This window comes from Syngnathus scovelli, chromosome 22 (genome assembly GCF_024217435.2).
Source record: "Syngnathus scovelli strain Florida chromosome 22, RoL_Ssco_1.2, whole genome shotgun sequence".
Lineage (NCBI taxonomy): Eukaryota > Metazoa > Chordata > Actinopteri > Syngnathiformes > Syngnathidae > Syngnathus > Syngnathus scovelli.
Genome location: NC_090868.1, coordinates 1,925,319 through 1,952,808, shown reverse-complemented (window position 1 = coordinate 1,952,808; position 27,490 = coordinate 1,925,319). Strand labels below are relative to the sequence as shown.

General features: G+C 44.4%; 1 protein-coding gene and 1 long non-coding RNA gene across 11 annotated transcripts; both read right to left on the bottom strand.

Moving 5' to 3' along the window:
• Positions 1–884: 884 nt before the first annotated feature.
• On the bottom strand, positions 885–6,285 carry LOC125992449 (uncharacterized). Of its 2 annotated transcripts, XR_011086184.1 has the most exons (10): positions 5,808–6,284; positions 5,702–5,730; positions 5,497–5,644; positions 5,124–5,416; positions 4,736–4,846; positions 3,547–4,631; positions 3,359–3,481; positions 2,201–2,506; positions 1,304–2,130; positions 885–1,029 (listed from the first exon to the last, which is right to left on the bottom strand). It is a non-coding gene; the product is annotated as an uncharacterized lncRNA (long non-coding RNA). The 2 variants fall into 2 exon arrangements; XR_011086183.1 differs by having other exon boundaries at positions 4,736–5,416; positions 5,808–6,285.
• A 1,268-nt stretch (positions 6,286–7,553) lies between these two features.
• cald1a (caldesmon 1a) lies at positions 7,554–27,008 on the bottom strand. Of its 9 annotated transcripts, XR_007489534.1 has the most exons (17): positions 26,773–26,907; positions 16,303–16,388; positions 13,603–13,740; positions 12,692–13,031; positions 12,591–12,614; positions 12,406–12,531; positions 12,054–12,202; positions 11,708–11,984; positions 11,199–11,336; positions 10,492–10,535; positions 10,314–10,389; positions 10,112–10,252; positions 9,945–10,040; positions 9,699–9,767; positions 9,542–9,595; positions 8,961–8,997; positions 7,554–8,885 (listed from the first exon to the last, which is right to left on the bottom strand). XR_007489534.1 is itself a non-coding variant. In XM_049760698.2 (16 exons), the coding sequence occupies exons 1-16, from the start codon at positions 26,791–26,793 to the stop codon at positions 8,872–8,874; spliced, it is 1,776 nt and encodes a 591-aa protein (XP_049616655.1). In that variant the 5' UTR covers positions 26,794–27,008; the 3' UTR covers positions 7,554–8,871. The 9 variants fall into 9 exon arrangements, 8 of the variants coding, with proteins under 8 accessions (XP_049616655.1, XP_049616649.1, XP_049616656.1 ...); XM_049760698.2 differs by lacking the exon at positions 9,542–9,595 and having other exon boundaries at positions 26,773–27,008; XM_049760692.1 differs by lacking the exon at positions 9,542–9,595 and having other exon boundaries at positions 11,708–11,981.
• Between the last annotated feature and the right edge of the window lie 482 nt (positions 27,009–27,490).

Here is a 27,490-nt window from a genome sequence, read left to right as displayed (position 1 = left end):
GCTCGGTTTACAAATTCAATTTATTTTAGCAACAACCTGGACTGTACAGCTACGGCTTCCTTTATAGTCACAGCAAATGAAGAAGCCTGTAACAAAACATGCAATAAATTTTATACATAAGAGATGCAGCAGTAATTGAGGTAAATGATAAATGACTGACACCAAAGTTGACTTTATTTACAGGACCACCAACAGGAAGAAAACACACCGTCGACTTTATTCACAAGAATGCCCACATGATGCATGACATTTCAAAATAAACAAGCCTCAGACTTGATTAAAATAAAGACTTTCACTCGTTCAGAAAAATGCACCAACATGAAGCAAGACTGAGTTCAGTGGCCATTTTAAAGCAGGGTTGCCAAAGACTTAATTGCAACAGACACCGTTTGTACACTTGTCGATTGCCTCTATGGGTGTCAGGCTACTTGGCTTTTGTCAACAATTTAGAATGCATAGATTTTCTTTGTGTAGTTAAAAAATAAATATAAAAAGCCTGACACTGCATATTTAACAAGACAATTTGGTTTGAGACTAACTTCAGAATTGCCTTATCATTGAGAATGTCTCAAATGATTCCATGTTGTCATTTAACTCTGATTATGCACGATAGACTGCACATGGCAATGTTTAAAATGGACCACTTGAATTCAGTTCAGTTTAATTCAGGTTCAGAGGTACACGCACACACAAGTACAAACAGTTCACTTCATGGATTAAAAAAACAACAACAATAAAACAACAATATTGCAAAATGACGCAGCGCTGAGAAAGAAAGAAGCATCATGCAGACGGCCAGTGTGCACACCCAGTGAAAAAGTGGAGGGAGGGAGGGATGGAAAGAAAGAAAGAAAGCACAAAAGGAAAAACAAAGTCATACTCCACTTAAATGCTGGCTGGGCGCTTTGCCCTCGCCGCATCCGCACCCGTCCGTCTGTCGGCCGCTCATCACGGGCGAAGGTCTGCCGATGGTCGGGTTCCTCTCCCGGCCGGTATTCGACGTTTGGACTCATCCTCCGCCTCGCGCAACTGCAAAAGGAAAAACGGCATTCAGTTGCATGCGGTTCATTTCTGTGGACATACTCATGACCTATCTATTAAAGCTTGCTGCTATTTTAAGCTCACTTTATTGATTGTGTATGCATAGATTCATGTTTTTGTTTTAACCTGTTCATGTTCTTTTTCTGTCTGTTCCTATGTGAAGCATTTAATGCTTATAATTTCCTTAATTGTTGTAAAGCGCTTTGAGCTGCATTTCTTGTATGAAAGGTGCTATACAAATAAAGTTTATTATTATTATTACCCTCTGGTCTTGCGCTCCGGTCCCTCTCTGTGCAGGCACTCGTCCCATCCGCTACCTCAGCAATCCTGAAAGGCAGACATATTGCGGTGGTTTTGGCAAGAGGAAAATTTCCACTAGCGACCTTGACTAAGGTAACTTTGAATCAGGTAACTAGTGGCACGCACGGGCTGGCGCATGTCTCATACGGCCCTCCTGCATTGGAGCGATCCGGGTTATGAAATGTTTAACCCCTTACAAAAAGGGAGGGAGGGAGGGAGACAGCGAGGGGAGATGAGAAGAGGCTTTGGTGCGCACTTAAGCGCAACCGGCCAGTTCCCCCTGAGTAGAGCTGGCTTTGCCCCGAGGGGGAAAAAAAGGAAAACGTGACGTCACGGAGAGCGTCACGGAGAATCTCCTCGTCCTCGACACCGTCGACGACACTGGGACCCAGGCAGGCAGACATTATACCCTGTTATTCCACAAAGGGCAAGGTATAGCCACGTTCCAACCTGAGTGCACCAGGCCATGCAGGTACTGCCGGGCGCATTAGAGAAAGAGAGCGATAGAGAGAGAGGGGAGGGGGAGGGAGGGGGTTTCTACTTTGCCAATTTGTATCTAGAGGGTCACAGCAACCCAATTGCCCGTGCGTGCTGCTAGTTACCCTATTCAAACAGACAGGGAGGGAGGCAAAGCGCAAAAGAAAAAACAAAGTCATACTCCCCTTAAACGCCGGCTGGGCGCTTTGCCCTCCCGGCCTCGCCGCATCTGCACCCGTCAGTCTCGTGTGGGCCGCTCGTCACAGGCCAAGGTCCGGGTCTGCCCCGGCCGGTGGTGGACTCTTCTTCCGCCTCGCACGAGTGCACAAAGACAAACGGCACTCAGTTGCATGCGGTTCGCTTGTGTAGACGTACTCATTACCTGCCCCCTCCCTGGTCTTGTAGGTGCAGCCCGGTCCCTCTCGACGCAGGCTGGCGCTCGCCCCATCCGCTGCCCCCTGAAAGGCAAACAAATAAGGAAATCAAATTAAAAACAAGTGTGTACACTATCCCTGCATATTTGATTGCCATGTCACCGCCTCTGGCCAGCCTTGGCCAGTCATGCATCAGGCTCCTCTTCAGCACTTGGCGACTGCTTTCTTTGGGTGATTCCTTCCTTTGCACCCTGCTCAAGGGTCTGGTGGCCTCCGTCCGCCGGCCCTTTTGTTTCGTGCAGCTTCTCTTCCACCTTGCAAGACACAAGCACAAAAGTCTCGCTTGCGCGTGCCGTCGCTTGCGCGTGCCGTCGCTTGCGCGTGCCGTCGCTTGCGCGTGCCGTCGCTTGCGCGTGCCGTCGCTTGCGCGTGCCGTCGCTTGCGCGTGCCGTCGCTTGCGCGTGCCGTCGCTTGCGCGTGCCGTCGCTTGCGCGGTCGCTTGCGCGGTCGCTTGCGCTTGCCGTCGCTGCGCGGTGGCTTGGGCTTGCCGTCGCTGCGCGGTCGCTTGCGGTTACTGTCGCTGCGCGGTCGCTTGCGGTTACCGTCGCTGCGCGTTTGGCACTCAATCAGGGTTGCACAACATATTGGAAAATCAGTGATATGGCAGTATTGGGCCAGACCTCTGCATTGAGCAAAGTTGTACAAAAATCTGGGATGGAGATGAACTATTTGATCGCAATGAGATCAGTTAGGTCAGTTAACTTTATCTTGCATCAATGACTTGTCATCTTCTAAACTCAATACAAATAGTTAGGCAACAAAACGTGTTGCATTTGCCACATTAAAAAGGAAAATCTTTCCTTTCTTAAAGTGCATGTCAATAACCTAGACCACCATATGGCAGTTTTCCAATACACGTGCAGCCCTACCTACACACGTCACCATTGGTGTCCAAATGGCAGCCTCGGGGCAACTTTATCAACACACCACATGAATGAACACAACACCGCTTTGGAGCAGTAGCACAAATATGAATGGCAAAATTTCATGATTGATTTAATGAATTTGTGTCAAGGAATTCTGAACTTGTTTCAGTATGCTGCCCTCAACCAGACATTTGGACACTGCTGGTGTGAATTAAAATAAAATAAAAATGCATTTCACACGTTGAAGCTGCGCAGGTCGACGCCTCCAGGGAAGCAGGACTCCCTCAAAACTCTGCGACTTCAGAGCGATGCCACAGCGGTCCGTTCACCTCTGATCAGATCATGTCGCGTCCCAGTCGCCATCTGCAGAAACAGAAACTAATGTTAGAAACTCAAAGAGCACCCCAAGTTGTCGATCACTTGCTTACTTGATCACAGTGGCTAACTACTCTTGGTGCCCGTCGCCGGGTCGGGTCAGGCCGTGCGCTCCCCCCCACTTTTGCGTCCGGCCTGCAAATGGCAGAACATGCAATGAGTTGGGCGCTGCTCGCATTATTGTGTCTTCCTCGTGGACCGGCTCGCCTCAACACCTAGAGAACATAGGACACAGTGGTAGGTTAGGCTTCGATCAAGCACGACAGTGGTAGGTTAGAAAAAGACAAAATGTTACTGTCTCGCTCCAACGCTGCCCTACACCTAGGGGAGAACAAAGAACGCAAGTACCACAGTGGTAGGTTAGGGTTAGATGAAGTGCAACAGTGGTAGGCTTGAAAAAGACAAAATGTCAAGTCAAATTGCAAAACTGGACATTCGGGACCGGCTCGCTCCAACGCCGCCCTACAACGAGGGCAAGGACAAAGAAAGCAGCATGTACGACAGTGGCAGGTTAGACAAAGACACACAATGGTACAAGTCATATGGCAAAATTGGACATTTGGATCCACGTCAAAGTTTAGTTTTGTGTCCATCCACGTGACCACGTCCTCCCCCAACTGAGCCGTCAATGGCAACCAAGCGCAAGACAACGCTGGATGCAGACAAGCCACAACCACAGCACATCTTAAGCAAGACCAACCATCAGACCCCCAAACACTGTCCACAGCTGCAACCTTTCCGTCGTGCACCCATAACCAAAGGCAACCACACTGCCCCCTCCTGGGCACATGATCCGCACACATTGACTTTTGCAGCACGCTGCTTGATTCTTGACTTGACATGGCATTGTTCCTTTGGATATGGCATTGCTCCTATGGATATGGCATTGCTCCTTTGGATAGGCCACGGCTCCTTTGGATAGGCCACGGCTCCTTTGGATAGGCCACGGCTCCTTTGGATAGGCCACGGCTCCTTTGGATAGGCCACGGCTCCTTTGGATAGGCCACGGCTCCTTTGGATAGGCCACGGCTCCTTTGGATAGGCCACGGCTCCTTTGGATATGGCATTGCTCCTTTGGATATGGCATTGTGCTTTTTGATATGGAATTGTACTTTTCCCATTCGGCTCCTCTTGCAGCCTGCAAAAACACAGCCATTAATTGTGTGCTGGGAAGCTAAAACTGGACAGACAGCCATTAATTGTGTGTTGGGAAGCTGAAAATTTACAAAAACACGTTTTCACCCGATTTAGGACTACTCTTCCTCAGTGTCCTCAACATCATTGAAATGGCTCCTCAAGAACCTCCTGCTTGCTTTGTATAGAAGAATGCTGGCTGGGCGGCCTTTTTTAGTGCTACAAAAGACAAAAAAATTATTGCAACAAAAATACATTGAGTAGAGTGCCAATGGCATGATATTTTTGCAACAATTATACGTACTTAAAGTTTTACATTTGAAAAAGTATATAATTATATTGTAGTAAGTTATGATAATTTATCAGAATTACAATTATTTTAATTTTATACATACTAAGTAGAGTTTTACAGTTGAAAAAAATATAATCATATTGTACTAATTTATGATAATTGTTCAGGATATTCATATTTTAATTTTATCATCCATCAACTCACCTCACATTGGGCAGAAGATCCAGGTTGGCGGCGTCCAAAAACGGGACAAAATAACACGCGCAAATGTTTGTTGCGTAACAGAACGAGGGCGGGCGCCATCTTTGAATGGATTTGGTCCGATTTGGACATGACGTAACATTCAACAAACAAATGAAAAAAATGCTGGCCAGCATTGAAAAAACAAAAAACGCGAAAGACATTTAAAAATAACACCAAAACGCGCAACGACGCGACGCAAAGCCGATTGTGGCGTGCCGAGCCCAAACCTCCAACCTCCCTAGACAGCGAAAATCCTGCAAGAAACAATAAACGGCATCGTAAGAAACGGCAAACATTTGCTCGCGAGCTAAATTGCCTGCGCCCTACAATTTACCTCCAGACCCACCGTCGCGGTGGACGTGACGTTGCAGAGTCACGAGAGTACGACAATCCACGCATTTTGGGGCCTATTTGAAAACTCTCCTTGCGGCGTCCAGTTAACTTCGACGCCGACAGTCGCCGTGTGAAAATCCTGCAACAAACTAACATGGCGTCCGCCGTGAACGACGGCAAGAAACGACAAACATTTGCTCCCTTACCTGAGAAAATGCCGCGCGGTCGGTGGCGCCTGCATTTGAGACAAACACGGCGTCCGTCGTGAAAAACGGCAGGAGACGACAAACATTTGCTGGCATGCTAACTTACCCGAGAAACCGCCCGCCACGCGCTCGGTGGCACCCGCATATGATAACTCCCCTTGAGCACACCTGTCTTCAATTCAACTAAAGACCTGACGTCACATCCGTCAATTCAAATCTTCTTCTCCTGATCGTCCACCGGCGCTCGGCACACTAACGCCACCAGGTAGTCACCTGTCATGGTGACTACTGTGGAAAGGATTCCTTCGGACTATCCGTTGAAACTTTTAAGACCAAACATGTTTGGATACCCTATCAATATGACCAGATCTCCTTTCGTTTCCGAGCAGGCTCTGGTCGAGTGGTTAACGCCATTGCCTTCAATCAAGTGAAAATATTTGTATTGATAGATCATCCTAAAATGAATTGTTCTTGCAAAGATTCTGCGGCCGTTGCAGTGCTCCCGTGGAATCATTTTCAATTCAGTTGTTCAGAAACACCACACCGTTGCACAGAGACAATTCTTGAGTCATATCAAATAAATGATTTTCAAACAGGTCCAAACAAGTTTTTCTGTCATGACTACAAAGATCTTTAGACATGTGACAGAGCCCCCTATTGATGTCTCGTTTATTGCAACAACAACTCGCTGTATTTTGCTGGGATGGGAATGAACCCGTGTTCTCTCCACTTTTGTTCCCAGGGAGACCTACAAGACTTTAGACCAGCACATCAACAGTTACTTTGGCATGAGTAGTCAAGGGGAGGAAGAGGAACGCAAGCACGACTGTATCCCACTTTCATCTCCAGCTGGAGCCTCCAAGAGTATCGATGCACTTGCTGCCACACCTCCATCAGGAGACCTCAGTCACCCTAAGCGGCTCGTGAAGATCCGAAAGCAGATGAAAACTTTTAGCCCCTGCAGAACGTAAAAATGACGTGGGTCACTTGGAAAACATGTTGGAACGCGGCCCCGAGGACTAGAGCTTGACGCATGTGACCTTTGACCATATTTCCCTAATAAAGTGGCCTGTTATCAGGTACACTTGAAAACGGCGGTGTACCTAATGGAGTGTCCCTGTGATTCCCTCGTTAAGTGCACCTGCGTGAAAACATTTAGCTCCTGCGGAACGTGAAAGGAGCTAAAACTTTTCACGCAGGTGCGCTTAACGAGGGTCACTTGGAAAACATGTTGGAACGCGGCCCCTCGAGGACCGGAGGTCCACACCCCTGGTTTAAGTGAAAAGTGCCCCACCTGCCCTCACCCCCATTTTCTGATTGGCTGTTTGATCTGTGATGTCACACGGACACTCCATTAGGTACACCAGCATTTTCAGGTTGGTTTGCAAAGATTCACGAGTGAGTGACATGTGAATAGTATAGATCAGTGGTCCCCAATTTTGTTTGCATATGCGTACACTTATATGTGTGTACAAAGCAAGCCTCCAGTTGTAAAATGATTTGTCCACCCCTGTGATCGAACCAGGTCCTCATGGAATGGAAACCGGTGTCACTAACCAGTCAGCTATCTTGACCTGGCATCTTGATCTCATCATTGATTTGCTTGTATATAATTTGCCACTCGGACACCAGGCCAAAGAAAAATCATGATCAAAGCTTACTTAAAAGTGATAAGTGCCATTCATGTAATCGGGTTAGCCTTAATTTGTGGTTAATTCTTCCATAAAAAAGAAACAAAACCTGTATGGGCCTGGTATTTCTTTACGTCAAAATTGTGTTTACAAGATTGTGTTAGATATTCTCCGCTGTAATTCATTTTCAATGCAATTCAAATAACTGATGCAAAGACACATTGTGAAATCTCAATGCCTTTATTCCGTTGTTGCGACAGTGGTACAAATGCTTTGAAAACATGCAGCCACTTGGAAGTGTGCCTGGCATTGGGAATGTTCTTCACAGAGACTAACATATGACAATGTGTGTAGCGTCGCTTACACAAAGTTTCTGGTTAAACATGGAAATAAAAAAAAAGAAACATTGACAAAAAGTAAAAAAAAAAATGCATTGAAACATTCATAAAACGGAAAATGTTTTGGTCGAGCCTCTCCCGCGGCCGTGGAATGTGATTGTCTGACATTGGAGCAGGAACAAAAAAAAATAAATCAATGGAGCCGACTGAAGACTGAGAAATCCTCCTTCCAAATCTTCCTAACGTAAACACTTCCTTCCTGTGAGGCGTTTGTGTACGCTGCCTCGGCGGTCGTTAAGCTTCTCATTGCAATCATAAGGCCTGATAAAGTACATAGTGGCTCGTCCTTGGACTAGCGGAGGCACCCTGATTTCTACTAGAGCGTGCATAAAAGCAATTTTTTTATTTTTATATATTTTTTTAAGTCAAAGGTAAAATGGCTGCTTTGCCTTTTCCCCGCTACATTTATATATATATATATATAAAAGTTTGAAGGCATCACGTGCACCTGCTTTAAAGAGGAATGTCTGAAGCTACACAAAACATAAATAAGAGGATAATAAAAAGTCATAATGGCCTTTTTGTATAGTCAACACTGCCTGTTGGTGGAATGTTCATGAATACAAAAAAAATAAAGAAAAGCAAAATTTTCTTGTGAATATAAAGATGTTAGATAAGATGACCGTATACGTTGTTAACATACATTACCCGGAGCGTCGCTGTGCTATTGTCATACATAATAAATGTGACTTGAGCTAAATTCTACAAGTGCTTACATTTCTATCCCCCAAGTGGTTGGAATAAAATAATGATGTGTGTCAAGCTTTCGGCTTGAAATATAAATTAAAAAGAGATGGAATGGAACTTGATGAGGGGTTGTCACCCTGGGAAATCATGTCAACTTCACCGCAATTATTTTTGGAACTTTTCGTCCGATCTCAATTTTCACAGCATTTGGTTTCTTTTACAAAGCAAATAGAAACGTGCAAAGGCCACCGTACAAAAAAAAAACAAATAAAAAAACAACAGAGTGATGTTTGTGTATAATGCTGAGACGTTTGTCTTTTTCTTGGGGTCCCTTTCTTTGGGATTGTGGTGTTCTTTTGTTTTTGTTTTTTTTTTTTGGTCATCAAGCCAAAGTCTTGAATTGTCGTGGCCCTGGCTTTAAAAAAAAAAAAAAAAAAGAGGCTCCTTCAGGACGTTAGTAGCCCATACCTGATGAGAAAGGCAGAACAAAAAAACACATCAGCGATCTCTGGAAACTAGTCAAAATGGTAAACAGGTACGTACCGTTGGTGACTGACTTGGTCTCGCCTCTTCCTGGCGCCTGCCACACAAAAACAGAAACAATTATTGGACTTGTCCATTTTATGGACGCCGTCGCCTTCAATTGCCACCGCACCAGGAAGGAAGGAAATGTGACTCAAACGTGTACCACAGGTGGGCGGTCCATTTGGACCAATACAAACACAGCCTGTGTGTGTGTGTGTGGACAGTACATCCATGGTGTTGATCTTAAGCCAAAGGGCAGAAGTGCAAATTGGCTACAGAGGAAGCAGATGTTGTAAAGAACGGCCCCCATTAAGGTAATAAAAAAGCAAAGCAGAGTGCAAGTGGAGAAGATTTGTACTTTCAAAAAAAGGGTGAAACAGCCATCGGTGAAAAGCTGGCAAAGTTGGACAAACTAAATCAGAGATTTGGATTTCAATTTTTGATGAGACACAATATCTTGTTGGTCCTCAATGGAAACTAAAAGGTCATTCAACTTAAGAATTTTTTTTTTGAATTTTCTACAGCACTGTCCAACGGGTGACGATAAAAAGGTGGCAGCAAGTACAAGACATTTTTTTTTTCTTCTTATCTCTTTTTACCTCTGCAGGCTTTTTCCAGATTGTCACGAGTATATCGACTAGCTACGAAGAGCTCTTTTAGGGGAAACACAAAACATATCAATTCACAATATGTGTAGATTTTTACAAAAAGGACTAATGCAGCTTCCCATACGTGTCAGTTTGAAATGAAACCTACCTTGGCCGCAGAGGAGCCTTTGTTTTCCCATAAACTCCTCTTATTGGTCACGTCGACCGGCTTCAGGTCCTGGAAAAGCAAAAAAAATAAAAGAATTTCTGGTATCATGCAATTTTCCCAGCAGCCACTAGATGTCGCCAAAAGTTTTTCCCAGGGAAGGCCTTCCTATTCATTCATCATGAAGAAAAATGCTAACCGCCTGCCAACTTTGGAGTTGGCGCAGGCGTTGCCGTGGAAACGACCTACCGATGGCCTTGCTCCCGACGTCTTGCCGCTCTCGGGGGCTTTATTCAGCCAGTCGTTGATGCGGCCCGCCACGCCCGGGTTGATCAAGCTTGCTTCCTGTTTGGACAGAAGTAGAAAGATGAGCGGGCGGCGCCGCCTTCTCCCTCCCCGTAATCAACCTCGGTCACCTTAAAGGTGCTCCCGGTGCTTCCTGGCGAGTTGAACACGCTGCCTTTCTCCCACATGCTCTTGATGTTACGGATGCTGTCGGTCACCGTGGGGAGATCCACGGCGCCCGAGCGAGGGGATCGCGACTCCTTGTTCTCGCGCTGCGGCGAGAAAAAGTTAATTGGGGCCGCCGGCGACGGTGACTTTGCAAATGTGATCCACCTGCGCGGCCGAGGTGTACTGCTCCAGTCGGTTGTCGATCTTGGACACCACGGGTGAAAGGGACGTCTTGACCGTGCTGTGGGGGATGAAAAATTTGAAATTTTTTTGAGCCAGTGTTCACAAGCACACACAAAAAAAAATCCTTATTGATCGGAGGAGATGTTTTGATTCATTTTACCTTTTCTGTGCTGACTTGTTGAGAAACTCGGCACGCTCTCCGATCTGGAAGCAAAGTGAGACTATTGAGTGTTCCAGTAACAACAGGACAGAAATTCCCATCTGTGATTTTTTTTTTTATGGATACACAAATAATTAAAAATAATTGATGAGCTTATGACATGTTAACACACAAACACACACAGAAAAAACAGGCGGCCTTGTGGGAATCTCAGCAGAAATAAAATGTTTAAAAAAAATTAAGAGACACAAATTTGCACAAAAAGACTTCTCATTCTCAGTTTGGACGACCAACGAATGTGGGAGTTCCCGAAATACTCCCCGACAGGAAATTCCCCATTCTCTGACGCATTTTTTAACAGCTGCGGCCCATGCGAACGACGTTTCAGTAATCCTGTTAACCCTAATCGCTTTCCTGCATGCTCGCAGTCGGGCGCTCCTCGACGCGCCGCTACGCGTTATCGAGCGCGCGTCGTGCAGCCCGCCCGGGTTTGTGCTGTTTAAAGGCTGATAATGTGGACAAAAAAAAGCGCCCGGGGACTGTGTAGACTTTGCCGGGAGGTGACAGCAGATAGCGATAGCTATTCTTTATGCTTTTTAATAGCGGCCGCACAGAAGCAATGCACGGTAAAAAAAAAAAAAAAACTCACATTTTCACTTCTGTGTTGCACTGTTAGAAGAAAAATATTTGCACACTGAAACACTGACCTTGAGAGAGGAGCCGCGAGGGCTGACGCACTTGAAGGGTTTTTCTTCGTCGTCCACCGGATCCTCCACCTTTTGCCTCTTCTCGGCCGCCTCCGCCCTCCTCCTTTCGATCTCCTCCTTCATCTTCCTTTTTTCCTCCTGAGCAACACAGTGCGGTGTTCCGCAGGGTTCAATCTTAGGGCCGCTGCTGTTTTGAACTGTCTTTGGTCGAATGTGTGATTTATGAACTGGCCTTTCAAACTATTATCGTACGGACCATTTTGTACATGCACTGATAGAACGGATGGCGCTCGGTGGCACGTCGCCCGTCTCCGAGCGGCCCCCGTCTTAGTTAATTAGTCTCCCTCTATCCCCGGGCCCTCTTTTAATTACAAATCAAAAGGCCTCATTAACATGACACAAGACGAAGCTTATTGGGGGCGGAGGGAGCAAGAAAAGAGCCACACCACGTATGCGGCCAAACCCGACAAAGAAAGTCGGTCGGGCGGGCTAACGAGAAAAATGCCCACCTCCTCTCTGGCTTTCCGCTCAGCCTCATCCTGCTTCCTCTGCCTCTCCTCCTCCTCTAGCACCTTCTTCCTCTCTTCCCTCTTCCTCTTGAGGTCCTCCAGCTGGGCCTCGGACTCCTGTTGCTTCTGCCGCATGCGCTCAAGCTCCTCGCTCTCGGTGTCTTCGCGGCGGCGTTTCAGCTCCTCCAGCTTGAGCTCCGCCTCCAGGCGGGCGGCGGCGGAGTCCTGGTCGCCCTGCTCGTCGTCATCATCAGGGTAGGGTGCGCCGCCTCGACTGCTGGGGGTGGACAGCACGTGAGCACACGACAAATCCTAAACCGGTTGCCACGACGATACTTATCCGTACCCGAATGTCCTCTCAGGTTCCCTGTACTGTTTCTCAGTGGCTTCTTCCTCTTCCTCTTCATTCTCCTGCTCTTCCTCCTCCTCCTCCTCATCATGCAGGCCACCGTTCTGCTTCCTCTGCTCCTCCCTGCTCTGGCCTCTCTCATACAGCTACACACACAACGATACACTTGTGAAATCTTCTACAAAATGTTTGCTTGTGTAGTTTGCAGTTGAGTGCACAATTAGCAACACGGCTGTATAAAAATGTGGCTAGTAAAAAATCAGTGTCATGGAATCAAGCTCGGGTGGAAGACATGCGGAAAAAAAAAAGTGACCACTCAGTGAAGTTTGATTGTCCTTGCATCACACACCTCATTGTCCGCTTGATTGTCATATCTGGGTATCACATGAGTTCGGATGTCTATAAAGGCGCCCTCTGGTGCCTGAAAATCTGCTGCCTGATTTGTACTGACTACTGAATGACTTCCTTCCCATGCCTATGAAAAAGGTCCGTTAGCATGCTGCTATGAAACACACAGGCAACTCTTGCGCCTACCTGGATCGATTCATCGGTTGACTCCTAGCAAAGCAAAACCAGCGAGCTAGTTATTGAGGTCAAATCCTTCCAAAAGTTTGACCCCCCGTGAGATGACTCACCTCTTCTCTTAAGTAAGATCTCCTTGGTTTCTCCTCCATCACAATCTTCTCTTCTTCTGCTCTGGCCACTGGCTCCTCCTCTCTCATGTAGCTGTGCATCTTTGCCTGACGCCAGGAGGAAGACCTCTGCTCCTCTTCGTCTTCCTCCCGCACTATTTGACTCTTCTCCCCGCTGTCCTGGCCCTCCGTCTCGTCCGGCTGCCTCTGTCGCTCCAGCGCCTCCATCAGGCGGCGCTGGCGACGCTCCTCACGCCTGGCCACGCGTTCCAGCAGCGCTTGGTCCTCTTCCTCGCCGCTGCCGCCTCCCAAACTGCCGCTCGCTGAGACGCTTTCGGTCATGCTGACGGGAGACAAAATGTAAACATTTGAGCATTTTTTTTTGCTAGGTTGGGAATATGCTGCCCTCCACAGGTCAATTTTGTTACTACACTACATTGCTTGGAGGAGGAGACTCTTGATGTGTGTTGGAGTGCCTTGTCAAGTACACCACAAGCTCGCCAGGTCACATGTGAGGTCTCGGTTAAGACGTTAAAAATTGGTATGTGTGCGCCTCAAATAACAGCTCTTGAGGAAAAAATAAGGACTTTTCAAAACAATAATTGTTTTCACATCAACCTGAGGACAAGTGCTGCAAAAGAAATCAAGGTCCGCAGAAGCATATCTGCGGCGTGGACATGTCCTTTGGAGAGAAACAATTTGGCTCCATTGACAGATCCTCGCCACAGAAATGCTTGAAAATAAAACGGTGGGCCAGGCTGAAAATAAATCTGAGGAGAGTCGTTGGACTTGAGCACGGAAATGATGAAGAGCTCCAAGATGGCTACCACAACAGCTGCTTAGGGCAAGGCCTTTCGGTTCTTTGCGTCATTATATTTTATTTTATTTTATTTACTACTGCAGTATTCGGTCACCTGTGGCAGTTGGTCTCAACCAGACTGTCAGGCTGGCCAGAGGATTCTTCCAACTCTCTGGCCCTCAGCCTCTCCTGGCGGGCCCGGCGCCTTCTCTCGCGGGCCGCCTCCTCCTCGTCGTCATCGTTTCTTGTCAACCTGGCGGAGGAGGAGAGCGAGTATCTCAATTGGGATCATTTGATTTAAAAAAAGTCAGATTCAACATCCGATTGGCGTTTTTCCAGACACCTGACATAGGCCCGCCTGAGCTTAGCGCACGGCTAGCTAACATCACGCGAGCGCCTTTGAGGCGGGGCAGCCGAGCGTGGCGTTACATGTTAATTGCAATACGTGTGGTGAGCCGCGCCAAAGCTCCTTTTTCTTTTTTTGGCAGCTCATTAACAACAGCTTCCTTCGCTCGCCTCATGTTGTCAAAACAGAGATGTTGAGCGTGACATCATTCGTGTCAGCCAGGCAATGATTAACCTACGAGGCCATTTTCCTGCATCATTTTAAGTTAAAAAAAACTTTTGTGTACCGAGGCAAAAACTGTAATCCACTTCCTCTCAAAGTACAAAAATTAAAATGCAACTTGTACATGTCATCTCCACACAAATAGTGAGAGACAAAAAACACGAGAGCCTAAACTCCCGCAGGACTGTGCCGTCCCAGAAAACGGCAGCAAATGTCATGAGAACCAGAAGGAGGCAACAGCTAAAAATGGAATAAAAAGAGTCCTTGGCGGCAGGCGGCGACAATCCCAGGCTTCAAGATTCCTCGGTAGGAGAGGAGAATAAACTTCTAAAAGCTGAATTAGCATTCCTGTCAATCACAGCGCGCACACAAGCAAAGCCCCGCTTTAATATCCCTTTTTTCCTTACTTAGGCCCCAAACTCCATCAGCATTCTGCCACAGAGTCTCTCGGCAAGGGGGGGGGGGGGGGAAGAGAACGGCAGAAAAATGAAAAAAAAAGAGGTGAACGGAAAAGGCGATAATCCGCCGATTGGATTCCGGACAAAGACGACGAGGCTATTAATGAAATGACATAAAATGGCAAAATACACCAAAAGGAATGCACTCCTGTTTTTTTTTTTGCCCCCCTCGTCTCCGTCGTGGAGCATGAGAGCGCATATTAGGCACAAGTATGTCTAAATATTTTCTTTGCGGCACAGTTATGCGAGCAAAAACCCATTTGGGGGGCAAAAGCCCGTGTGAAAAGACATTTGCACCCTTACTTGGTAAGAGAGCAGAAAAAAGTGAAAATGTGGAGCAGAAGGGAGGGACGATGAGGGGAGGCATTTTGGGCTGACCCATTCCCACGCTGGACTCCTTCCTATCCTCAGATAGAAATCCCCTAAATCCTCTTATTGACTTCATTACCTCCACCAAGGAAAGTTGATCAGAATGCAATGAATTTCAATGACACAAAAGAGGCGGCTTTGGGTTTTGTCTCGCCCTTTCCCGTGTCATTTTCACCAGACCATATTTGGTCAGGGATCTCTCGCAGAGGATGGGTGTTATTTCCTCAGACCTTTCCTGAATGGCACAGGTGGAAGGGCAGGAGAACCAAGAGGAAGAAGAGAAGAGGAAGAGGAAAGGAGTGGTGTGACATGGGTGTGTGAGAGAGAGAGAGAAAGAAAGGGAAGGGCCCGAGATTAAAATGGAAGCATGAGGTCATAAGGGGGAGTGGGGGGGGGTTGAGGTGATGCGGAAGGGGGAGGGGCCAATGAGGACATTGAAAAGGGTTAGAACATCCTGCAAAAGATGGTGTAAATATCTTTTGATGACTTGGCAGAAATGGAAAGCAATGTGGGGGATGTAATCTATTTTTTTTTTTTTAAATCAATAACAGGAGCAGCGTGTCACCTGCCAGCTGGGTTCTTATCGGACCGAAGCCAGCCAAGTCAAAATTTTTATATCGACATATACATTAAAATAATTTTATTTTATAATATTTAAATAAATAAATTATTAAATAATTTAAATATTATATTAAATAATTTAAATAATTAGACAATTACACATTTTTAATAGTTTGGCCCACTAAAACTATGTGAGCCAGTTTTGCTTGGAGTAAAATATTTCTCAGAGATGGAGCAAATGAATGACCTTGGCTGTTATCTAAATCCTTATCAAACTTTTACTAAGTGGCCTGAAGCTGCGGAACTGATGAGGAAACTCGTTGAAGCAAAGGACCTTGGCACATTGTTCTCACGATTATATTCAGAGGGAAAAAAAAAAAAAGACTCGTCTTATATGCCGGCGCCGCTCAATCATTTGTTGGAATGAGCTTTAAGTCTCATCAATTCCATCCATTGAATCAAAAGGAGGCCAGCATATCCGAGAAAGAAAATTGGAAGGAGAGCGGGAGGACATGATTGAGCGTTCCCACTTAAAGGTCATCACAACGCTTATCTGATTGCTTATCAATCTTTTTTTTCACCTTCTTCAATAAACCACACTGAGGGGGGGGACAATGTTTGCCAAGTTATGCTTTTAAAAAGATCTCAAAGAGGCCTTGAGCTTTTAAAACAACACTGGCGCCATTCTACTCCAAATTGGCATCAACATCAGAGGTGCTCTTGACGAGCAGCTTCGCTCCCGCAAACACGGCCCGAGGAATTCTTCACTAAGTCGGAAGGATCCGTAATGACAGCGCCCCCGTGACCTGGATCGGATCCAGCAAAGGTCGCTATGGGAAAACGTCAAAATGGGTCTTACCGTTCAGCCTCCAGACGCATCTCCTCCCGCTTCTGCCTCCTCAGCTCTCGGCGCCGGTCAAAGTCCATTTCATCCATGATTGTACCCTAGGAAGTCACCCCAAAAAAAAAAAAAAAGGGTAATTTTTAGATTGAATGAACCTGTGTTCGATTTTTTACGCAACATCACACAAGTGCTGGTCTTACGCAAGAACTAAAACGATCGAGTACCTTCGATAAAAGCACCAATCTTTTTCTTCACAATGCCAGTAGCATATCAACAGCGGTCTTCTCCGAGAATGCAGCCTACAAAAATTCCTGCCCCTTCCCCTTCTTGTCCCTCCTTCTATCCCTCAATGACCTCCTTCCTGCTCCCCCCCTCGACTTGGCTCTATCGCAACAGCTAACTCTTCCTGTGTTGTTTACCCAGAAAAACGCTCTCCGAGGACATGACTCGGTGCTTGAGCCTCACTTCCGGTGTCGTCCTCGTCTGTCTACAGTTTGAGAGCTGCACTGCATGCAATCTTAAGTTTTCATTGTTATACTAGCAACTATTTTTTCTTATGCTAGCAACTATGTTTTGTTATGCTAGCAACTATGTTTTGTCACAGTATAAATTTGGCAGACCAGGATTGACGTCGATTGTGAACACTCCCACAGCGGCGCAGACCTCCCTTTCATTTGATAACCAAGCAAATATTTCCTAATTGATTAATACTAGCATAATTATGACAGTAGACAAAAAACTGAAGCTCCTCTCAGTAAGCACAGACTGGTTTCCTGACTCTTACAGAGCCTTGACTGGAAATAGGGAGATGGATTTCACAACAATGCAATAATTCACTCTATATTTGGATGATATGATAGCGTCGTCTGTGACGATGGCCAATTAGCGCCGGCTAACGCATGCAACCGTAATTAAAAGGAGACGAGAACGCTAAATACAAGTGACAAGGCCTCCGACGGCACCAGTCTAATCACACACTTCAACATACAGGGGGACGCCGAGGGAGACACAGTCCATTAATTTCTCCAGAATGTTCAGACTGTCTCAAAATGAATTACGGTGATGAATGTAATGACTAAAAGATAAGGTTGATCAACAGAACCAACACAAATGATTCGTACAAGACTTTACAAGAAGATGTATTTCAGCTGCGACTGTAACTAATGATACATTTAATGCGTTTATTGAATAAATGCAATATCATGAGAATCTCTGGCTTTTAAATGGAAAGCGCTAAGCAAAGGACCCCAGGGGGAAGCCTCTGGCTTGCATAAATATCTGTGTAAGTAAAATGGTGTCGAGCACTCGAGGGACCACCCAGACTTTTACAAAAGCTAACAGAGACAGCATTCCATGCAGTTGAGCAACCTCAAGTGATGGCACATTTTCATTCTCAACTTCAGACTGTCCATTCCTTTCTGCTAGAAATCTGGATCGTCACTTTCCATTGACCAAAATATGACTTGAGTGACACGTAATATATTCCGAAAACCATCATGATCGCGAACCCTGGTAATAATACGTGGATCCTCTCATAAGCAATATGCTACATGCTAACATTAGCTAGTTAGTTATAATGGTGGGTTTGCAGACAGGTGTTCTTTTCAGGAAAGTTCTAACCAGGTGAAGACAAGCATTCCAGTTATGCGGACCAAAAACGAGCCTTCTTTGTCCGTGAAGACATTTTGAAGTGACAATGACCGTCGCCGTGACCTGCTTGCGACTGACTCCACGAGGGGTTTACTGGCTGAACTTAAGTACGGCATTAGCTCGTTATAATAAGACGATCTTAGATAAGGATGGCGCAGTCGGAGAGGGAGGAAGAGGGGGGGGGAAGAAAGACAGCCATAGTCCAAATGCGTGCCTGTAGGCGCTGAAGATGAACAGCTGTTTTGGCAGAAGCTCCCGAGACACTTTGAGTTGTGTAAACGTTTTCTGCAGGCGTAGTACCGTAGTCTCCTGACAGAAGCGCATAGAAAGATAACAACATAACAAAACTGTACTTAAGGGTCGCTTTGTGTCATTTTACGACAAATATTAGTCACATATTTACATCTTTGGATCGCATCAAGCGGGTTTTTATGGCTTCCCTCAGAAGGCCACTTCTAATCGTTACATCTAAAACATCACGCTTCGTATGAGCTAAAGCTAAACTATTTCTTGGTACAGCTGAGTGATGTATTTGTTTAGGCGTTAGCTATGTGGCTAATGTTTAGCTAGGAAGTCAAGGCACAATAGTGGCCGAGGCGGAGACCGAGATTTGCCCCTCGGGTATGACACTAAGACTTTCGAGTGTATTATGGAGTCTTCACATGTGCCATTTCCATCAGTGCCCACGAGCGGTTGTGGTCGTCTCTGCTATGCACCTTCGCGCTTGCTAGCATAAATACGTTTACAGTGGAACGAAGCTGCCTGCCGCAGATGATGGAGATATTTCCTACTTTCCATATCTGCCTGCGCCTCTCAGGGCTTCATTTGTCATCGGGCTTTCTCCGCCCTCCATTAAAAGACGACCTAGACATTGACTGGATGATGTATTGGCTAATTTGATTGTGCCTTGTCAGATACATATATTGATTTTCAGGCAGGACTCCAGATTACCTTCAAATTGTCACTAAAATGTCAGCAATTTGATTTTATTTTTATTCTCATCATTTTTTTATGGGATTACATCAAAAATAACACTCATAAAAAATCCAGACTATACAGTCGGCCGCATTTTTTCTCAGTGTGTCTTGGCACCGACGACGGAAGCCTATCAAGTAACCACGTACTATTATGTGGATAAAATATGAAGACACATTTTTTTTATTTTTTATGATAGCCTGGATAATATTGCACGTATGGGGGATTACACACATTCTTTCTCCTCCATCCGTCTATACATAAACGCCACGGTGTGAAAAGCAAGCACAATGTCTTCTGTTGTCAACGCCGCACGGAGACGGCCAAACGCAACACGGCTCGATCTCAATACCATCTGCTTCCTGCCTCAAAAAATTGAGGCTTCAACCCCGATGAGGACACATCGAGAAATGCATTTAATGGGGCGTCATTTGGGATCTAACCGCACACACCCAAATCACCCCAAACTACCCCGACTAATCCAGCAGCATTGAAGAAAAACTAGGTGGAGAGATGTAAACTTTCCATCCTGCATTCCCAGACTATGTTTCATATTGTATAAGGGCCTTGTGTGAGTGAATCACACACACACACACAGAGCATGAAAATCTCAATGGAATACCTCGGACGCGTTGTACTTTTGAGGACGGGCAGTACGATACACCTGGGGGGGGATTAACGGTGCACACGCGTCATGGTTGAATCAGTCAAGCGGAAGATTATGTTTCAAAAATCAAAGCGGCAACCAAACAGCAGCTTTGCAAAGTAAATGCATTTAGATTTAGGAAGATTCTTTATTAACTCATCCACTGCCAATCCAGTTAATATCTTTGATGGCTATAATCGTCAATGGCACTGATTGAGTTAATAATAATAATCCCAGTATCGCCTTGTCTCACAGCGAAGCCCTATCGTAAAGCCGCTCGGGGATGATAGATCCGAAAGGTCAACTGTTATCCGAAAGGTCAACTGTTAATCCGATTCCTCCAAATTCAAGAGCATCCAAAATAGCTAACAAGATAGCTTTTGTGACTTAAGTGTCAAATATCGTTTAAGACAAACAAGTTGGATCTCAATTGGACTTTTTGAAAACTCGGCATGTTTGCAGCGCATCAAAAGACGGCTCGCTGCTGCTGCTGGTTCATATGCCCAAATATGGAAGGAAAAAAATGCTGCCTTTCCCGTAACCAAACTGGGAAAAAAAAGGGGGGGGGGGGGGGCGAGTTTCTTGCATGCTGTGTGCTTAGCGCGATAGCGGCGCTCTCACACTAACGTCACAGTGGCTGCAGTTGGCTCCGACTCAATACTGTGTGACTGATGGCCACGCCGGAGCCGCCGTGACACACACACGCACACACCGATGAGTTCACCGTGCAGACATTTCATCTGCAAACACACGTTTGACACTGCAGCCTTAGCCACACTTCGAACATTCCACTTAGTCAAAGAGCCCAAAAAAAAAAAGGCCAAAACAGTTTGGCTGTGGCACGACAAACATGTCTTTGGAGGCCTCACGAGAAGCTTGGATCCAATTAGCCAGTGGTGCAAGAACACAACAAAGCCATAATAAATGAAACCATGTTCCGACATGGTATTTCATCGGTTTAGAATTGTCTTGACGCGAAGCTCAATTAAAAGCGAAAAAAAAAAAAAACATTTGCAAATAATGTGTATATAAACATGCATGTTGGAAAAAATGAGTTTATAGATGCTATGCTAATTTAAGCTATGCTATTAACTCATTGACGGCTATAATGTGGAATAATTAAAAAGAATTAATTTCTCTAATTAACTTCAACAATCACAATTATTTCATCCGTCCACTCGTATACCTTACTGTGGCTCTTGCAGGCTCGCTGTTATGTTGCAAGGTGTTGCTGACACGTGAAGCTCAGTGGGCCCACCTGCCTCTGAGAACATCATGTTTGAAGCATCACAACGGGCGAGGTATGTACTGTTAATCAATTGTGGCGTCATCTTGCTCTCGTGATGTCACAAAGTCGCTCGGATGATGAACGGGACTACTTTAAATACCATTTCTAAGACATCTGTAAAGATATATAAAAATTATATATATTTAATATATATATTATTTAATATTATTTATTAAAATTATACATATTTTTACATGTATATATTTATTTTTATATTATTTTTGTGTTTATTTATATTATATATATTACATTATATATATCTGGGCTGCGAATATAGTGAGAAAAGCAAAAGTTTAAACGCTTTTGCGGCCTCCTTTCGACACCTGTCTTATGTCAGAATAAATGAAACCCTGCCAGGAGTCTGCGTCTCCTCAATGGGACATTAATCTGCTACTAGTGAGTGGGCTGTGGATGCTGGTCTAAGCAGGCACTGATATATGGCGGCTTTTAAACCAAGCAGCGCTACTGCCAACGGACGATGTGGAGTTCATCCAGTCGACAATATGAAAGCAGAATCCAATGGAAAAAAGATTTGAATGGAACTGTGTTTTGCTTTCATAGCCAGGCAACTCCAAAAAAAAAAATCCCAAGAATGAGCAGAAGCCACAAAGACGGTTATGAATGCCATTCTGACGTTAAGTCCAAGATATGGTGGAAAAGTGAAAATTCTCATATGAGTGACGTACTTCCTGCTAAAGCCAGAAAAAAAAGGGACGCAGATGTCAAACCACACAAAGAAAACATGTTCCCTATCATACCTTACATGGAAGCGCTCAGACTCAGCCAATTGCAAACACGACAAAACCATAAAAAAAAGTCATTTGCACAAAAAGGAAATATTTGTTTAAATTGCTCCAAAAGATCATCAATCTTTATCTCTGGACTCGTCACTAAATCACATGGTGGAATGCCATTTTTTTTTTTTTGTGCTGCGAGGCTGCTTTTCAAGGGTATTACATGACAAGGTATTTTTCAAAATAAGGGGGCTGCATTCCTTGAGAGAGATAGGAGGGGATTAAGGCCCGGGATGGGAGGGGGGGAGCAAGACGACTGGACCGAGAACTCACACTGGATGCAGCCAGCGACTCCCATGATGCTGTTTGGAATTTGTACCAAGAATAATGACAGATAGAAAAATCGTTTGTCACCCTCATGTGGATAAAAGTGGCCGTGATGGAATTAAAACAAATACCAGTAGATTTCTCCTCCGCACGTCCTGACCCGTGATGCATGCCATTCCCATCTATTCCCGTCATAGCACAATAGCCACTATCTAGTAAAAACACCGCAGCCCAAAAAAAAAAAAAAAAAAAAAAGAATTAAATGGCCCGATAAGTTCTTTGAATGACATTGAAGTCAGTAAAACTGGCAGCGAGACACTGGGAGGGAATTTAATAGAGGAAAAGTGATGCTTGGAATGGAAATACTGCACGAGTCAGCAAAAAATTACTTTTCCAAGTCGAGCTCAGCTGACCTGGTTGGACAAGCGAGTAGCAAAAAGTGACTATGTTGAAACAGCACATCCGGTTTTTGTCAAAAAAACTTCTTCCTCCAGAAAATAAATTCCAGGCGTGTCATTTTTTTTTTTTTCTATGCGTGCTAATTTTCGCAATCATTTTTGAATCCCATTAGCACCATGTGGTATTTACCATTAAATCGACGAGTCAATTTTAGAGGTTAATATATGTGTGGTATTTAAGCCTACTAATTCCTAAATTTATTGGAATAACACATATCTCAGACAGCCGTGAAATTGTAAATAATTGGAGGCCGCTCGGCTCTACCGAGATTGTTGCCGCTGCTTTTTTTTTTTTTTAGCTGATGGCATAAATGGAAATTTGGTTATATATTTAAAAGTGCAGCTAAGCCCCGCCCCCTCTGAGCATTTTTTTTTTTTAATAAAGCCAATAAAAGAGTTGTTTTAGGTGATTAAAGACAAGGTCAGCCATCTTGTATTCACCTCAAGACATTTTCAATCGCCTTTACGTGACAAGTGCCATCTTTAATCCGAGCTAAATGCGGGGGGGGGGGGGGATAATTAATCCTTGCTCCTGTTCTGGTAAGACGTCACGCTTAATTTGTGTACAAGAGGTGCCCGGTAAACACTCTCTGACTCGGGTTGAAGAGCTCTCAGTTTGTATTGTATTGACCAATCTTTTTGATTTAAGCGCATGTCCATTGCTTCTTGAAAATATGAGTAGACAGAAGCATTCAAGCCATCATATGAATCAGCCTTTCATTTAATAAGCACCATTTGGCTGTCACCTCGGTGGCAACAGCGCTGCTCCATTACAGTAAAGCCCCTGCGGTCCAGGGCTTGGGTTATTCAATAAAACCTGACTGAGTGTTATTTCCAATCACCACTGGCAAGGCTCTGATGAGGTAAAAAGATCTCCCATGCCAACCTTGGCCTTTTTTTTGAGCAGGACTGTCTGATTAAAATGGTTTTCTCAAGCTTTTTTGTTCGCCTTGTGCCCTCACCGGACTCGAGAATAGAATTTGGGGGCGACAAAAGACAAATGACCCTATAGAACACGCTTAAAAACAACTTGTGGTCCGTGGCGGTATTGCAGGCGGTCCACACTTGATTTATTTTCCAGCTAATTTAGTGAATCATTCACCCATCCAAATTATGTTTGGGCAATAAACCAAAAAAAGTCACCTATGACCCTCTTACGATCCTAATTGGGTCTTCGAAAAATACGATAACGTTCGTCACGATAGCGTCGTATTTGTTTAAGTTGTTGAAACAAAGACAAAGCGTAAAAGAGAGTCCAAAAAAAAAAAAAACTGCTCATTTTTTGAAGTTCTTCCAAAGCACACAAGCAGATTTCGTAGTCTGCTTCATGCGCATATCCATTTAAGGTGATTGTTTTTATGTGTATGATGTCACCCCTCGCCGCCGTTGGACAAATCTCACACGTTGTGGCCGCCGTCCAACATGTCGTTCACACTCGCACACACAAAGATACACAACCCGGGTAAGCCACCAGCATAAATCCAGCAAGCCTATTAGTGACCCACACACTGGCCCGTCTGTCCCTAACCCCTCCGGCAGGCGGTTAACCTTGCTCGTGTAAACACATGACCTCACTGATCATGTGTTTACACTCAAAAGGTATTTTTGCCAACATTCTAACTATTTTTTTTTATTCTTTCATGGGAAAGGGCAAAAAAAAAGTTTGGCGGGTTTGCTAAAAGAAATAAAAGAATTAAAGGTGAGGAATGGAGCAAGTTTCGAGGACCGTGCACGTCTGCAGTCCCGCTGGGAGGACGCAATAGGAAAGCACAAGGCCAATCAGCTAACAGGCACATTTCCTGTGCTTGTTTTATCAGATGAGAAGAAAGGCCCAAAAAAAAAGTACATTTCTCCCAATAACCTGCTCTGGCGAATGAACGAAAAAAAAAATACGCTGAGGGAAATGTCTTAGCACGAGAGGTGTGACAGTCGTGATGTGGGCCTCCTCTTAAAATCTCAAATAACAGGATTTATGTATCGCAAAGCTCTTCGGGTGTATTTTCCACAACTTAACTTAAACACGGTCTAATGTTTCACTAGCAATTCGCCGCTTTCAACTTGTTAGCCAGTGAAGAGTTAAAATTTCTTTTTCCGAGTCCAGATTCGTCTGTGGGTCCAAAACAGTGTGGTTCTGGTTGCAGAACATTCAAGTGACATGCTATCCAATTCCCAAGAAGGGAGGGGGGGGGGGGGGATAAGCCGCAGACCCCATAAGCTTCTTGTCAAATCAAAATAACAAACCTCCCTTTAAAATGCATTTATACATTGTAACAATTTTAAAAATATTTTTTCCCCCAATCAATATTGCTATTTAATATTATTTTTACTAGTTTTTTTTAGACAAATTATTCTGTGCTAATATATTTTTATGTATACATATTATGTATAATTTATATATTTTTTTGCTTTTAGGTCGTGACAAGCTACAATAGCATGAAACAGACAACACCTGTTGCTCAACCTAATTCATAAATATTTCATATGATGAAAAAAAACAAAGGCAGATTGAAAATGAGCACGGAAAGCAGGTGAAAGGTTAAAAAGGGTAGAAGACAGGAAACATAGCTGACATAGTTTCACTAGTCCATAATGAGAAGAAAGCGAAATAAATGGTGCTGCTGGCACCTGCTGCGAGGAAACAATGTATGTTTGGCTACACACCGACTGGAATTTTGGGAAGAACATATTGTACATGAAAAATGTATTTTCCATCCTATTCCACTTCAGTTGGCAGCTCGCTGGTGCTAAGAAGCGGCCGGATTCCGTCTTTGGAACTTGATACTCTGCAGGATTAAGAACCTCGGCTATCAAACTTGCACGTGTGGACGCATGTTGATGAGGCGGACGGGTGTCACCTGATACCCCCCCCTCCCCTTTTTTTTTAAAGCTTTAATCAGATGGAGGACTTACAGTACCAAGAGGCCTTCAAGTCCAGACTGCGGAAATGCATGGCAATGTTCCCTACATCCTGCCTTGCCCAAACGCCAACACAGCCAAAGTTCTGTTATCACCCCCGTGCAATTACCTCCACATTTCATTTGGGCTGACAATTACACAATCCTGCTGTGCACGCCACAATTTGCCGCCGGAGTTGAACTTTCCATTGTGCACCTGGTTGCAAGGTAAAGCCCAAAAAAAATGGTGTCAAGAGTTCAACTATGGTTTGCATTTGCTATCTTCAGACACTTCATTAGGTACACCCAGACAAGCAAATAGGAGAGCTGCATCAACAATTTTGCCCTTACAAAAGATAATGCGCTGTCAGAGAGACATTAATTGGATTTATTTCGGTGGTTGGGAGTTTGCAGCGAGCGGGGGCAAAATATTAGAAACAGCTGTCAGTATGATGCAATTCACTTCTCTGTCACTGCAATCCAATCATAAATACAGTATTGTACGGCTGAAATCGTTTTGAAGATTGGACTGAGGCAGTCAAAGAAACAAATGACTCGACACTTTTCGCCACACTTTTCTTAAGCTGTCATTGTCAAAGCTGCAAAATCGGAGTTTTAGTCAATTCATTGTTTATTTATATTCATTTTAGCATTAGCTTATCTCGTAGCACTTTTTTTGTTTTTTTTTTTGCAGAGAACCTCCAAAACATATAAAACCCACTCAGCTTGCATTTTAATAAATATTTCTCTGACATTATTAGAATTGACTGACTGCAAGTGTACCTAAAACTGGGTTCAAGAAATTTGGAAATGGTTTGATATCACAAAAAGTGCATCATCAGCCCTGTCTTCTCATCCCATTTTATTTTGAAAAGCATAAAAGAGACAAAGGCACGAGTACAGCGCCCCTCTTCTTCTCACTCCATTCATGCATACATTTCACACACATTAGTGTGTGACAAAGCTGCGATCAAAGACTTGAAGGCCAACTCAAGTTCACTATGAGTAAAAAAAAAAAAAAAAAAAAAAAAAAGGGTGTGTGGGTGCAGATTAGCTTGAGGGGGGGGGGGGGGGGGGGTGAGAAGATCACAAAGGTGTCTAGAGATACATTTGCTTTTAACTATTAGACTATGATCTTTAGATTCATGTTGGGGTGGAAAAAAAAAAGAAAAAAAAAGTTTTCAAGATAGCATAATGCTGTCAAAACATAAGACTGCGCAAAAAATGCGGTCAAAACTCCAAACCACGTCACTATCGCTAACTTTGAAATAAATTGCGCGTGTAAACTTTCGTGGATGACAACGTTAAGAATAAAACTCACGAAAAAGTTAAAGCGAGCGCACAAAGGAGGGAGCGGCTAACGGGCCAAAAAATAGGTTCCACAAAAAAAGACGCGCAGCGAAGCGCACGGATTTTCTTTGTTTAGAAAATAAACCAAAACACATCAGCGAAGTTCGCAAGCGTTTTTAGAAATCAGCAATAACATAGCGTGGGTGTTTTTGCGTGAGCTTACCTGTGGATCGTAACGGGACATGATCGCTTGGGTCGAGTGTGAGGAGAAGGAGAAGAAGAGAAGTAGAAGCAGCCAGGCTGATGTCGCTCCTCCGCTCCACGCAGCACTGATAGAAGCCCAAATCAAGCCCCGCCCCTTTTGAGAAAAAAACAAAACAAAAACGAAACAAAGTCAGCCAAATCCAGCGCCGACTATTTCGCAAACTTTTTGTTTCATTCAAACAATTGCGGATTTTTTTTATATCCCGCAGAAGGGGAAGTACTTTCTGCAGTTTTGCTGACACACTTTGCTTTCTGTTTCTAAATAATAAACTTTAATTTGATAACTGCTTTGAAAACACGCGTTGCTTTGACAGACAGGATGACGTAGGAAAAAAAAGATCCACACGTTTGTGCAACGTTTAAAGCAGCAACATTAATTTCAAAGCTCCAAATTGTATTTTGACATCTATGCTATAAATTACTATTTTTTCCCATTTGTTTCCTTTTACCACACGCATTTATCATTTTAAACTATGATACCGTTGAAACTAAATTTTCACAGCCAACAGCTTCCGCTATTTGTTACCTGCCACTCATTTTTTCTCTAAGGTGACAAAAACAATGACTGCACTGTTCTTTTATTCCCTTGCACAGCTTTTTTTTTTTTTTTTTATCTTTCCATTCCAAACAATAATGCACTGAACAAAGCCTTCAACTTAAGAGCATTAAGCCACTGG

Excerpts from the sequence above, each read along its gene's own strand:
- cald1a (XM_049760698.2), bottom strand. The coding sequence starts at position 26,793 with ATGTCCCGTTACGATCCACAG. Across the intron at positions 11,985-12,053 it reads GAACCTGAGAGGACATTCGG|CAGTCGAGGCGGCGCACCCT; the intron begins GTACGGATAAGT and ends GTCCACCCCCAG. Across the intron at positions 10,253-10,313 it reads AGTACACCTCGGCCGCGCAG|CGCGAGAACAAGGAGTCGCG; the intron begins GTGGATCACATT and ends TTCTCGCCGCAG.